This window comes from Lissotriton vulgaris, chromosome 12 (assembly GCF_964263255.1).
Source record: "Lissotriton vulgaris chromosome 12, aLisVul1.2, whole genome shotgun sequence".
NCBI classification, from domain to species: Eukaryota; Metazoa; Chordata; class Amphibia; order Caudata; family Salamandridae; genus Lissotriton; species Lissotriton vulgaris.
Genome location: NC_141700.1, coordinates 501,818,316 through 501,832,936, shown reverse-complemented (window position 1 = coordinate 501,832,936; position 14,621 = coordinate 501,818,316). Strand labels below are relative to the sequence as shown.

General features: G+C 43.6%; 1 protein-coding gene across 1 annotated transcript in view; it reads left to right on the top strand.

Moving 5' to 3' along the window:
• EDC4 (enhancer of mRNA decapping 4) overlaps nucleotides 1–14,621 on the top strand; it is an 841,744-nt gene that overhangs the window by 75,624 nt on the left and 751,499 nt on the right. Inside the window, exon 3 of the mRNA XM_086945254.1 lies at nucleotides 8,831–8,942. Coding sequence (XP_086801380.1) covers nucleotides 8,831–8,942 — 112 coding nt within the window. The remainder of the gene's footprint in view (nucleotides 1–8,830; nucleotides 8,943–14,621) is intronic.

The following is a 14,621-nucleotide window of genomic DNA, read 5'->3' as shown; positions in this document are numbered from 1 at the left end:
TCCTTCAGGGTTTTATCTTTTCGATTTCTGGCCGTCGCCATCTTGCCCCTTGAGGGGGCCCATGCCCCAACACGCAAAAATATGAAGGAGATGCAGCCAACGGACAGGGGCCCAACCAAGAGCCCACGCTTTCGCCCCCAGACACAAGCTCCGCTCCACCAGAGATCTCCAAAGATGGGGGCCGGGAAAGCCGGACCACTCCTTGCCCAGAAGATCGGTCAGTGTCCCAAAGGCCCAGGCGTCCGCCCAGGTCGCCATGTCCTTTCGCCAGGGGGAGAGGGGTAGCACAGACCAGACAAGTTCAATAGTGTTCCTCAAGCACAAGGGCACAAGTCATGGGTGGGCCCCCTGCAACCTGCCGCTCAAATCTTCAGACCCCGGTCCAACAGCAAGGGCGAGGCACACCTCTGCTGGGGTCTGACCAAAGGTAGGCCCCAATCGCACTGCCCCACACTCCAAAGGGCCAAAGCTTGCTATCCGCCCTCACCAGAGCTCCCGCTAATGGCCGGGCCCGGCGCCGACCTCCAAATCAGCCGACCTCGTCCAGGCAACAAAACCCCTAGTCACCAGGTCCAAGGGATCAAAAGCGAAAGGCCACTCACGCCCTCAATACCAGGGTCCCAGCGCCTAGCCCCACTCGCGCAGGCCTCGCACCGTCCGCCGGCCTCCGGACCGAGCCTCAAGTCTCCCGGGGGTTGCCCCCTTGCTCCTCACCTCACTCGATGCGGGCCGGAAAGTAAGGAGCTGTCAGCCTCTGCTCGGGACCTCGCAGCGCGGGAGCACACGCCCGCCCTGCGGGGGTCTAAACCGCCACCGCGGCAATGGATGTCCGGGCCGCCCTTGCCCCTCCCGACCAGACCGCAGCTCTACACCCCTGCGGGCGCCGCTCCAGATTCAGCAGCGGCCGCCCGTCTCCTCCGCCGCTACAGCCTCAGCGCCACTCTCTTCACCACTTGCACGGGACCGGCAGCACTCGGACGCCGCAGCGCCGCTCAGGCAAACACAGGCCTCCACTCTCCTCCTGCCACGAGGGTAGCTCGGCCGGGAGCTAGTCAAGGCCTCACCGTCCAGAGCAGCTCGATGCCTGCACAGCTCGCCAAAATAGGGGCCCCAATGGCATCTGAGCAGCTTGGGGATGCAGGAGCACGACGTTGCCAGCACAGAAGGGCACTCGCCTGGGCGATATACAAAGCGAAATGTCAGGCGTCGCCGAAGAGACAAAGAAGCACGTCCTACTCCGCCTCCATCTTGGCCACGTCCCCCCTGGGCTATTTGTAAAGCTGTTGTTAGGGGGGAATGCATCGCTCTCAATGTGGCATTGAACAAACCAAGGGCCAGGGAGACAGAACTGGAAAATGAATTACTCACTATTGAACGCTCTCATAAACTTAATCCCACAAGGCAATCTTAATGCAACCTCACAGCACTCCGTGGCAAACTTAGGGCTATATATAACAATAGGGCGGAATTTACACTCCTCCAGTTACGACACCAGTCATACACCCAAGGCAATAAAATTGGTAAAATTCTTGCCAGGCAACTGAGAGACAAACGTGAGAGAGAATTTATAGGTGGCATTAAGGGACCAATGGGGGACATTACATATAAAGACGAGGAAAAAGCTGAATTCTTTGGTTGTTTCAATAAAAACCTTTACACTGGAGGCACCTTAGACCTAGACGCCCAGCTGGCCTACCTCCAGACATTGCCCCTTTCCCAGGTATCAGACGAATGGAATGCTTTACTTACAGCCCCCATCACGGAAGACGACGTAACTGCGGCCATTAAAGCCCAGAAGGCCTACAAGGCTCCCGGGCCGGATGGCTACACGGCACTCTTTTATAAAACATTTGGCTCAGATATTGGCTCCTACCTTGCTCGGCTTTTTAACACTATGGCGGAGGAAGGTACAACCTTCGGCACCATATCCGAGGCTGTGATTTCGGTGATACCCTAACAAGTAAAAGACCCCCAGCGCTGCGCACCTTAAGGCCGATCGCACTCTTAAATTTAGACGCAAAACTTTACTCCTCGATTATAGCCAAACGCCTGAATGACCTTCTGCCCAGTCTCATACATCCAGACCAGACTGGTTTTATCAAAGGTCGTCAAACGCATGATAACACCCACCGAATGACACACTTAATAGAAAAGGCCAGTAGGTGTCAAATCCCTGCGATTCTAGTGGGGTTAGATGCTGAAAAAGCCTTTGTCAGGGTGGACTAGCCATATCTTTTCCAAACACTTACAGCATTCGTATTTTCACCTAAATTTCTCACGATGATTAGAGCCAATTACCTCCACCCCGCTCCAAAGTCGTAGTTAATGGGGTGCAGTTGTCCTCCTTTCTCCACTCCAGAGGCACCCGACCGGGATGTCCCCTTTCGCCCCTACTCTTTGCTCTCAGTATAGAGCCATTAGCATTGGCAATCAGGTCTAATCCCGGGATTATGGGGTTGCCTTTCAATGGGGAGTCCCACAAAATGTCCCTGTTCGCGGATGATGTCCTTCTATTCCTGTCTGAGCCAGCTACCTATCTCCCTAGCCTACAATCGTAACTTCAACGCTTCGAAGGTGTGTCAAGATTTAAAATTAATGGAGATAAAGCGTATATACTCAACATCACCATCCCACCAGCGGATGTCCTCGAACTCCAAGCCCTTACTCCCCTACCCTGGGCTACATCTTCCATTCAATACTTGGGGGTTCAGCTAACGCCAAAACTTGAGGGTCTTTATGCTGTCAATTTCCCCCCATCCTTGCACGCATCCAAATGGAACTCACTAAATGGAAACCTCTGTTTCTCTCATGGCTAGGTCGCATTCACGCGGTGAAGATGACTCTCTTGCCTAAGCTCTTATACTTGTTTCAAGCCTTACCTATTGAGCTCGAGGGTGATTTTTTCCCAAAAGGTGAAGGTGATGATCCTATGCTTTATTTGGCAGGGGGTGCGGGCTCGCTTCTCCTTACTGCGTCGCTCTCGCAAAGACGGGGGAGTTGGACTACCAGATATTCAATTATACTATAAAGCTGTGCAGCTAAGGGTCTTAGTTGAGTGGTCTAAACAGGATTCTGAGAAACATTGGTTGCACATGGACCCAGCACGACGGAAGGACAATCTGGGATTTGATCTGGTCCCCCAGACAGGATAGACCTAAAAGCACATGTATTGGCACTCCCACTTGCACCACCCTCAAGTTATGGGACTCAGTCTCGAGTGACTACAGGTGGACTTCGTTCCCCTTCCAATTCACACCGATCCATTTCAACCCAGCATTTCTACATGAGGGACCCTTTGATGCCTGGAGGGAGGGAGGTTGTCTGGCGCTGACGCACCTGTTCCATGCCTTCGATCCTCCTACTTTTGATAATGATGCACTGGGCCCTTGCTCCTCAGGTATGCTATTCTGCCACTCGACCCCTCACAAAGTTTAAGGCCTTCCTCACTAAGACCACATCTAGGAAAGGGCCGATTTCCTACATATATTGCTTCCTACTTAAGAGTGCCCTGTCCCCGTGCCCACAATATATGTCCATGTGGGAAGATTTGATGCATCGTCCTATCTCTGAAGAGGAATGGACGCACTTATGGTCTGATATTACAAGTTTTAACCACTCGACAGAACTCAGGGAGGCGCACCTGAAGACTATGATGGAGTGATATCTGAACCCTGCCAAGTTACGACAAATCTTTCCCGCCACCTCTGATAGGTGTTGGAGAGGATGCGGGCTACAAGGAGACTTTCAACACATATGGTGGGATTGCCCAATCATCCGCCCCTTTTGGGATGAAATTCTGGCACATAAAAGATATACTGGGATAGCCCATCCTCACTACGATGGCAGGCATCATTTTCGTACTTTGCGACCCCTCCCTAGCACACCAGACCCGAGCCGATAAAATCATCATGTGGCTGTGTATTGGAGCAGCTAAGATCACCTTGGCGGCCGCGTGCAAGAGAAAGGAGGCACCGACTATTTCCCTTTGGCACTCTCGCCTATGGAAATTGCTCAGTTTAGAGCGCATGTCTGACATTTTCAGAGATAACTACAAGAACTTTGAATTTAAGTGGGGCCCCCTAGTCACCTTCCTCTCACAAGGCCTCCCGTCCGCTTTATGCCCTGCCACCATAAGAGCTCTTCATCTCTTTCAATTTTGATTCGAAGTCTAGTGTCACATGACTTCTTCATTGTATGATTGTCGTCGCCGCCACCACAGGGAGGCTGGGGGGGTGGGTAAGGGGGGGAATTGTACTGTTTTATTCCGGTTATCTTGTTTTCCCTTTTTTTATACGTCTGAGATACATTGCTATCTGTTTAATGCTTACTCCGTGTCTTAAATGTTATGTTTAAGATGTGAAAGTGATTGTTGTAATAGAGAATAGATGACACTCATGAAAATGATTGCTCTCAATTTGAACCAGAAAGGACTAATCTCAAGCTCCGTAAGGTTAAGAAACTGTATCCTTTACTCGGACCACTCCATAAGGGTGGAGCTTGTTTATACTGGGCATTGCACCTTTTTGGCCTTTATTTTGTTGCTGCACTAATTTGCTCCCCTGCGTGGGATGCTGCACTGGTACTATCTCAGAATGTATGTTGCAAAACTTTAATAAAAAGGTCCCCCTGCCTCGGTTCCCCTTTAGTCAATGAGTGCATGTTTTGGCTGCAATATAATACCATTTGCAAAACTGGCAGCAATGTATTATACATTTCCCAAACACCGCTATACTGGTCCGTTGCTGGTTTCCATGTCTGATTTTACGGTTTTATTTCATTGGCAGTGTGCTTCATGCAATTCTAATAGTAGCTGTATTTTTGAGGCTTGGACTACCATTGCCTGTCTGTGAGGAAAGATTGGTCTGACGGTAGCTTGAAGTTTCAGGGATACAGCTGTAACTGTTGTGTGTGGCTAAGCCTATGCTGCTGCGTTTGTTGGTAACCCTTTGTAGGATGACTCGTCAGACCGTCCCAACATGTGTTTAAAGTTAAGAAATGGAAGTTGGCTAGAATTAATTTTTTCCAACTAAATACTTTGCAGCAAGGAGCACATGCCCATATGAAAGAGATGATATTGGTTCTTTTTTCCAACATGTTGGGATATTTGTCGTACAAAGTGCTCCATATCTGTTACAAATCTTAACATGTTCATCTAATTTCTTCTGTTGCTTTCCTTCCTTGCTCTTCATGTTGCCTTTTCTTTCCACATCACTTTGTTTTCCATTCATCATCTCTGTCACATTCCTCTGTGGTGAGTCTGTTTTTCTTTTAATGCTCATCACCTGTCCCTTTATATATTACTAGATTTCACACAATCAATTTCTACCTTTTGGTCTCTGCACCAGTTATGTTTATTGTAGCAAATAATCCTGTGTTTTTGCTTTCTAATCAAACTTTGTACCAAGTTTTTCAGTGGCTAATTGTTTACTATATTCTGAGGAAGCCTGCCTTACTCCTTTCCACTTTCTCAAATAAAGACATAAGGATTCTTTGCTGATTGTATAAAAGCATTGAATCTGAGATTGCCCCACTGTTGTTGGACCTTTTTAAAGGTATTTTATGCTCAGGTGTGATTCCGGATTCCTGGAAGGAAACCAATATAATAGTCTTCCATAAAAAGGGGAAACCAAAGGAAAACCTGGGGTCATATCGTCCAATATTGCTGATCAATGCTGATACGAAGCTGTATTCCAAAAATTGGGCTAAAAGATTCGGCAGGATCATTGGAGGTCTCGTCTCCCCGTGGCAACACGGGTTTGTCCCAGGGCGTGATACAACGGACCATACGAGACGGGCGATAGCTCTGTTTGATGCCCAGGGCGCCGCGGGGAGGGAGATGGCCATGATTCTGCTCGACGCGGAGAAAGCCTTTGACCGCGTGGTCTGGGATTGATTTTCTGTGGGGCATCTTGGCAGGGAGGGGCTTTAGTTATAAAACTTTGAGAGCTCTAAAAGATATGTATAAAGATCCAGTAGCAAGAGTCGTAGTAATGGGAGAGAGGTCTGAGAATATAGTAATCAAGAGGGGGACGCGCCAAGGGTGCCCCTGCTCCCCGATTCTTTTTGCCTTATACATCGTTCCTCTTATTCAGAAGATATTAGGCTGCCCACGGATTAGCCCAGTGGTACTTAATGGATATGTAAACAAACTATTAGCCTACGCCGATGATCTGGCGATTATTACTACGGATCCTCAACAGGCGATCCCGGTGTTGGCTCAATTGGCAAAGGACTTTGGAAGCCGATCAGGGTATTTATTAAATGAAGGGAAGACACAATAATCTGTACAAAAAACATTGTTAAAACTGATGCTAGATTTGTAGATTCTGCGGTTTACCTAGGGGTGAGAGTTAATGCCTCAATCGATAACATTGTTACAGATAATTATCTCCCACTTATTAAAACAATAGAAGCAGATTTGAAAAGAATAGACGTATTACATCTCTCACTGATAGGGAGGGTAAATGTTTTAAAAATGACAATGTTTCCCAAAGTTTTGTATTTATTTCGGGCTATACCGCTTTTAATCGAGGAGAAAGTAATTCAAAGTTTGAAATCTATTTTATTTGGCAGTATGGGAAGGTCAGACGCTCTATTAATTTTATGTCACTCCCACGGGAAAGGCCATGCCAAATCTCAGGCTTTATCATTGGAGCGGCCTCTTGACACAGATGATTATCCTCTTTCAACCAGATGTCAACCCGGTTGTCGAAAATGGGGATATCCAGCGCCCCCTTCTATTTTTGAGCTGTTATAGGGGAGGAAGGCTATTGCTTTATTGATGTGTGAAATTGATCGTAGGTATTACAAGAAGGCCCGGCTTAAGATCTTGGAAGGGGCGTGGGGGACCTGGAAGCCGATTCTAAAGTTTCTTAATATTGCAAAGATAAACCCGTACCTCCATTTGTGGAATTCTAGCCTCTTTCCTCAATTAGGTACTGATAGGAACTTATTGGTTTGGAAGGAGTACAGGGTTAAGACTTTGGGAGATATTGTGGTGGGAGCTGAAATAATGGGGTTTGAAGAGATTCAGAGGAAGGGTATCCGTCCTAACCATTGGCTTTTATATGGTCAGATCGCACAAATCTTATCGGCTCCTAGGCCTAAGATTTCGTTGACTGCAGGCAATCCACTGGTTGATTTCTTAGTTAAAGGGGGTAAGAAGATTGGAATAGTATATAATCATATTCTGCTGGGAATTCAAGATGATCTAGTGAAGGTCGAATCAGCCCTGGCTTCTAAACTGGTAAATCCTGATGTTTATCTGGATTTAGCCCTACTTCTGAATAAGAAAATATTTCGGTCCTCAAATCTAAGGGCCCAGCATTATAAAACATTGTTTAATCTGTATCATAACCCAGCGAAGTTATTTGCCTGGGGGGTTAGGGAGGACGATAAGTGTCCCAGATGTAGGACCGGCCCAGCAGACTTATTACATATGTTTTATCAATGTGATCTGTTAGCTCCCATCCGGAAGGAGATTATAAAATTTTGGGAGGGGCTGCTAGGTCTTAAAATCGATCTATCCCCTACCCTGATGTTATTAGGTACGGATGATAAGTTGATGCTGGGTAAAGATGAAGAAGCCTTTGTTTTTATCTCGGTTGCAATACTCCGGATTCTCATTTCATCGGGATGAAAGGATACCACTGCTCCCTCTTTCCAAATGTGGCTTGCAAGATTATTGGGCATGCATAATCTAGAGTCGTGTCTATATGAACAGAAGGGTAAAAAAATTCTGGAAATGGGTAGAATTATATGGGCACCTCTCAAAAAGTGGTAGGAAGCAAGATTATAACGGTATATTTTAAATTATTGTATGTCAAATGCCTTCATTAACTGCTGAATCTTTTTAAAAAAACATAATTTTAGGTTCTTTTAGTCACAAGTTGATCTTTTAAGGAATGTATACTGCTATCTTCTGACCTGTGCTTTTAAGTCTTTAATTGTTCTGAATTGGAATTTGTATCGTTGTCTTTTTAAGGAACTATGAAATGTTATTTGTCTGTTTTTTCTTTCTTTTTTACTGCACCAAAATCTCAATAAAATATTTAATAAAAAAAGGATTCTTTGCTGATTGTCTGACACTAGTTTATTGTTCCCTATCCTACAAATACTTTGTTTATCCGCACTTTTAGTAATGGTTTATGTGCTGCCTCTTCCTCTCTCTTGTTTATTTAAGTCATAGCTTTTTTTGTGTGTTCTTGGCAATGTTCTCGATCCTACAATTACTTTATTGTTTATCTGTACTTTTATTCGTGGTTTGTGTTGCCGCTTTCTCTCTCTTGTTTTTGTAAATCATAGATTTTTGGTGTGTTCTTGGCAATGTTGTTTTGTCTGCTCATACCTTCTATTACAGCCCTAACAAGCCAGCATCCAGGTTATGAAACTGAATTGCTTCCCAATGAGCAACTAAATAAAAAATAATAGTGTGAGGGTTGGGGGACGGGGATTGAGTGCCTTTTGAACACTGGTGAATGTGAGTAAAAGGTGACTTTAACTAAAGTATTGGATTCAGATCTGAGAGACTAAAGTTATACTTGGTGTCAATATTTGTTACATTGGTGAAGTCATCTTGGTGAATCGTGCAACTGGCGTGGATTCCTTCTTATTGTGTTGTCTTGCGTGTGAGTGGGCCATATTTAGGTCAAAGAAAGAATGCCTTCCCATGATGAAGTTAGTAACTACTGAGAGTCATAATTGTGGAAAATATGTGCGATTATACTGCTGTTTACCTGCCCAAGGGCCACCATGAAACTGAGAATAAAGCTCGTCATTTGTCACTTGTATTATGCTCCTTCCAATTGTAATCATGCCTTCTTTCCTGCAGCTGTCTCTCCGGTGATGACAGTTCCACCTGTGTGCTGATCGTGGCCAAAGATGTGGAGATTGTGGCAAGTAAAGATTCCAGCATCAGCAGCAAGGCCAGAGGGAGCAACAAGGTAACGAAAAAACATCTCAGATCAGTTGCTTCATCGTGTGTAACAAGGCACCGCATTGGGCTGTGGATACTCTTGTTTAACTTTGGGTATTGATGTTGTTTGCTCATGTTATGTTAGGGGGATATTTCTAGAGCGCACTGACACCGTGAGTTTCCTGGCGCTGATTGGGAAATCAGTGAGATAGCAGATAGAAATTAACCGGATTGGGGGAAAAGCCAAGTTTTAAGAGATTTACGAAAGAGAATAAGAGAGTTAGCAGATTTGAGAGGTAGGGGAAAGGAATTCCAGAGTGTGGGGGCAAGATGTGAGAAACTCCGACCTCCCATCCTCGCAAGTTTGAAAGAAGGAGTGGCAAGAAGATGAAGATGGGATGATCTGAGATTGCGAATTGTTTATCATGAATTATCATTCATGATAAACAATAAGAAAATGTGAGTCACTACTGCGGAGACACCTGGGCCTTTGTTGCATGTCTGGAGATTTGGAGAAACCCCCATGGTAGTACTTACTGGACCTTTTCTTCCTTTCTTTTATATAATGTACCTATGGAAGTTAAGAGCAGATTCCCCACAGCACTTTAGATGTGGAAAAAATGCCAATTAGTGACAAAATATATTACAAATGAAAAGGCTGGGCAGGATATCGTAGTGAGTTAACAGCAGGGAGTAGAGTAGTTGTGGAATAAAGCAAAGTGCAGCAATAGAAAATATTGTATCCAAGCGCTTTGGTGCTATCAGTAACTGGGTAGCTAGGAACACCCAGAGGTTTAATTGGTCATGATTGAGGTGCACTAATAGAGTTGAGTAGACCCTTAATATAGAGGTACCTAGGAATTCTACATAGTAGAATTAAGGGTAATTTGGTGACTATTTGTGGGAGGTTTCAGAACTAGTAAATGATCTGATGATGCATTTCCAGTTACTTGACAGAAAGGTGTGCCACAACACTGCAAGTGCTACATTGCCTTTTTTCAGGACTACAAAAGTGTGGTATATTTGTCTGACATCTTCAGTTTACAGCATGTGGGAACAGTGTCATTTGATGATAAAGCTCAATTGTTAATTCTTTTTTAAAATGTTTTACAATGAAGCCACGAATGTGTTTCCCTATTGCTTAAGTGAAACCCTTGCTTATTGTTTCTCTTTACACTTAAAAATTGGCTCTAGGTTTTACATACATCACGGAGGTCGGAAACATAAAGTTATTTCATTCCTTTGTCTCACTAACTGGTTGCTTAACTTTCTTCTAAAATGCATATTGGTGTTTCTTTTATATATACACACCCAAACCGGTTAGTCCTACCTATAATACTTCTCTGTACATTTCGTCCTTAAAGTTAAAACTATATGCATCTCACACCACTTGCCTCCTATTTCAGCATGGCTCGAATTAATACCTGCCTGTACAGTAACCTACTGTCACAGGTGGGCCATAATGCATTTAAAATAGTTTACCCTGTTAACCTTTCAAAAAACGCTGCTAAGAACTTCAATCATAATTTTCTCAAGCAGCACCCCAAAACGCTCATCTCTGATTCATACTTTTGCACTTCAAAAGGTGATGTGGTTAACAACCTAATCTTCTTCACTAAGTGAAGAGCTAAATGGAGAAAAGTCCTAAATTCCTTGCTCCGATCCAAACCTTTAAGGAAAACTCCTCACGGTTTCCAAATAACTAGAATACCCTCACCAGACATCAAGGCGATTTTGCAACATCCATACACAACAATGGGGACATCCTTATTCAAGCAGCTGACCGTAATCTTGAACAGTTTGATAAAATCTTTAAGATTCAAAAATTCTTTAGACAATACTGTACTGTCTACTTCATTAAATCAAAGACTCTCCTCTACATTAAAAACCCATATTTTATCCCCTACGTCTTTCTCCTCTGTCTTCCACCCCAATGGACCCTTCACTCATCCACCCCACGCCCGAACCCAGGGCTTCTTCTACCTTTGTGCATAAGGGGCCTATTGCTGAATCCAAGCGAACTCCTCTTCCTACCCCTTTTCCTCTCTCCTCCTCCAGTGTACTGCTCACTAGCCACCTCTCGCTTCCCGTCGCCTAATACTTGCCACCTTTCCTGCTGAGGAATGAATATTACATACCACCACTCCCTCCTCTAAAGACACTCATGCACTGTCCTCCCGAGACCATCCCACCCTCCCTTTAAACACACCATCCATTGATAATAAGCAGGCAGACCTCAAGCATGATCTTCAGTGAAAGAAGGCCTTCAGAACCTATTACACTTATCTATGAAGTTGGAGAAACTCTGGAACCTAAATTCCACCCCTTAGCCCACCAGCCTTGCCATCCCGCAATGGCTAAACACAAGTGAAATAGATCTTCATCCATGGTAAACTCGGCGAGCCTACATTGGAAATCACGGCCACATAACACTCACCCAACTATCCGGGCACCATAGGATTACTGGCCATTTAACAGAGGCTGACATTCACTCCCTTCTACTATCTTACAACTCCTCCCGAAATAATTAATCACCTGCATCATTCAGGATCCTAACTATTCCCTCCAACCCACTTGGAGAACCCAGCATCAATCTCAGAACAATGAACAAAGATAATTTATCACCTGTCTCGACTTCTCGCCTTGAAACTGTAGTAACTAAATCTCACATCAAATCGATGCTTCTTAACTGAGGATCACTATGTCACGTTTACTTCGACTGTTTTACCACCAGCTGACGTCTGGTATCGCTCACGCTACTGCACCAGGAAAGCTGTTGACATTTTTGTTCCTGTCTACCTGTGCACCAGAACACATGGTGTAAAAAGTAACACCAGAAGGTCTGGCGTGTTTCAGATCGTTCATAGATTGTTACATCTTTAAAGCTAATAAATCAAACGCTGACACCGTCGGTTTTAGTGTAACAAACCCCTTTTAGAGTTTTGGTGACCCAGGTCCCTTCTTTGTCCTGAGGAGGCCTTAAATCGTAGGTTGAAACACGTCAACTCCTACTTTCCAGAACCAACACCAACCATCCAGGAAACATGTATGCATTTGATTGCTTCTTTTAGACCATAGAGATGCCATTTTAGGCAAGTCATCCAGTTATATAGTAGATGGTCAGAATTTGATTAGACGTTGGTACTTGATGGCGTATACACATCTTGTACTTGTTAGGAGTATACAATCCGCCTTTGCAGTAACTTGTGTTCACCTTAATGTTGTTTATGTTAATGTGGCGTTAGTTTGTTGTGTAATATATTGTGTACAGACAAATGATGTTGTATTCTAAGCCAAACTTTGTGAAAAGGTTTTGCTTATTCAGAAAAAGCACTACAAAAAAAGACAATTAGGAAATAGCTATGCTGTGTCTCGCTTTACTGTAATGTCTTCCGTCAGCTAAGAGAAATTCTTCTTTAGTTTTATATAATTAAGTATACACAGCGAGGTTGGTTTTTCCCCTAACGCCAGAAGCAACAAATAGTAAGGGTTTCCTATGCCTTAAAAGTTTTCTTTTAATTCGTGCTAACGCTGTTTTCGGTTTCTCTTGCAGATTTGTAGGGTGTAGCCTAAGCTCTAGAAGTTAATATGAACTCCCTCCCTCCTTTGTGTTGTCTTAACTGCAGGTCAGCGGTTAAACACACTGCTGATATTGCCAACCTCATACTTACGCATAATCTGGACCTACTGATCTGAACTGAAACTTCGCTCAATGACTCTTCCTCACAGATTTTTGACATCTTCGTGTCCCCCCGATTATGACATCTTCAAACTGGATAGATAGGTTAAAGTTGGAGGTGGCAAAGCATGCATCTTTTACTCCACTCTTAACCCGCGACACGCACAAACTGCTCCAATGTTCACTTATGAACACCTGAGCATCAAAATCTGGAACAATGAAAAAAATAACTTAAAAACTTTTTCCTGCTTCCATCCGGCTTCTGTGACCAGCTTCACAGCGTAATCTCACCCTAGAGGCAACATCGTTCCATCATCTTCTGGGATCCCTCCTGCTGCCTTGCCTCTTTCGAAACCTATTTATCTTTTGCCTGACTACCTTGGACATTCTCGTCATCTTATGTCCCCCATTCGCAGCTCATTGATCGTCTCTTAGCGATTTATTGTATTGCAAGCGTGTGTGCCTTGTACCTACTATCTTGTGTTATCTGCAGTTGCCCTAAAGATCTCCCCCACATTTGTCTCCACGGAGACCCATGCTCCGAGGAAGGTGAGACCTATAATAGGTCATACACCGTAACGTATGTCGGCACCACCACGAAAGGAAACCCGTGGATTGACCATATATTGTTATATTTTATACCAATTGCTTTTGTTTATACATTATCCTAAGTCGTGGTCAGACATTTTGACTTTATAAGTTCTATTGCATGAACCCTATTCATGTTTGTGAAAATGGATTTTCTGTAAATTGTCTGATAAAATATATATATGTAGGAATGTTATTTGTTCCTTACGCCTACCATCTATCATTGTTGTTCTTCCGCTTTTCTCAGAATTGTTTTAAATTTTGCTTGAATGATTGGATCCCTTAGGATCAGGACGAATGACGATTGAGTGTATGAGGAGTATATATTATGTTGAATACTTGAGTGATTGTGTTGTGGGGATGTGTATCTTTTTTCTATTTTTTCTTTTTGTGATATTACATTAATGTTCATTAACCGATTGTATTTTCAAATAAATGTTGATCAAAGTTAATTTATGAATATGTTCTAATTTTTTTTATTGGTCGTCCTTTGCTGGGAGGGAGATCTAATTCTTATCGACTTAATTAGCACCTTTTTGATTTATTTCAGGTGGAGACTTTACTTGTATTTTGATATATCCACGTAGGTCTGTCTTTTCTGCCTATGTATCTTTAACCCAAAGGCTTACATGTAAACTGCAAGTCTTCTGGTTAAAAAACAGACAATCTGGAAAACAAGTCTGCTTCTGTGACACCGTCATTCGTAAGACCTTTCTTGGCATATGATATCAGACTAAGCAATCAAATCTGTTCTTCTTCTATAAGGAGAGCAGTAGTTCCACATCACGACCAGTTTGTTCTATTTCTGTTTTTGATCATTGCCTAAAATGGCACACATTATTCCTCTTGTATAGAATACTCTACTAATTTCAACACAATAATATAACTGGGAGGGAGAAAATGATCAATTTAATTATATTATGGTTAGTCTCACCTTAGAACAAACACTAATATAACAAAAAAATTATATGGCTAGAGATTGCTACAAGTACATTATTTCTTTGAGTGGGATACTTCTTACCTCTTTGTCCTTAAAAATAATAAAATATTCTTGTTCACGGTCAGTAGAACGTTTTGCATTCTGTGTCTTTATATGAAGATGCACGTGTTTAAAGATTATCACCCACCAAGGAAGCGACTTCCACTACTGGTTTAAAATAATGTTGTTTAAAAGTTGACTCTGCAGCTGCCATCAGGTCCTTTAAACTTGCTGCCAGACTAAGGGATTGAGACACAATGGGCCTCCCACCGAATGAACTACAACGTTTTTTTTTGTAACTTTATCATTTTCTACAAACAGAATGTGGACATTATGAGACGTAAAGTAATATATCCAATAGTAGAACTTTCCATGATAGTTCACAAATTAAAGATTGCAGTATGTAATGAAAAAAAAGCCAGACGCTGCAGTGCATCCATCACAGGGTACTGTGACCAGGG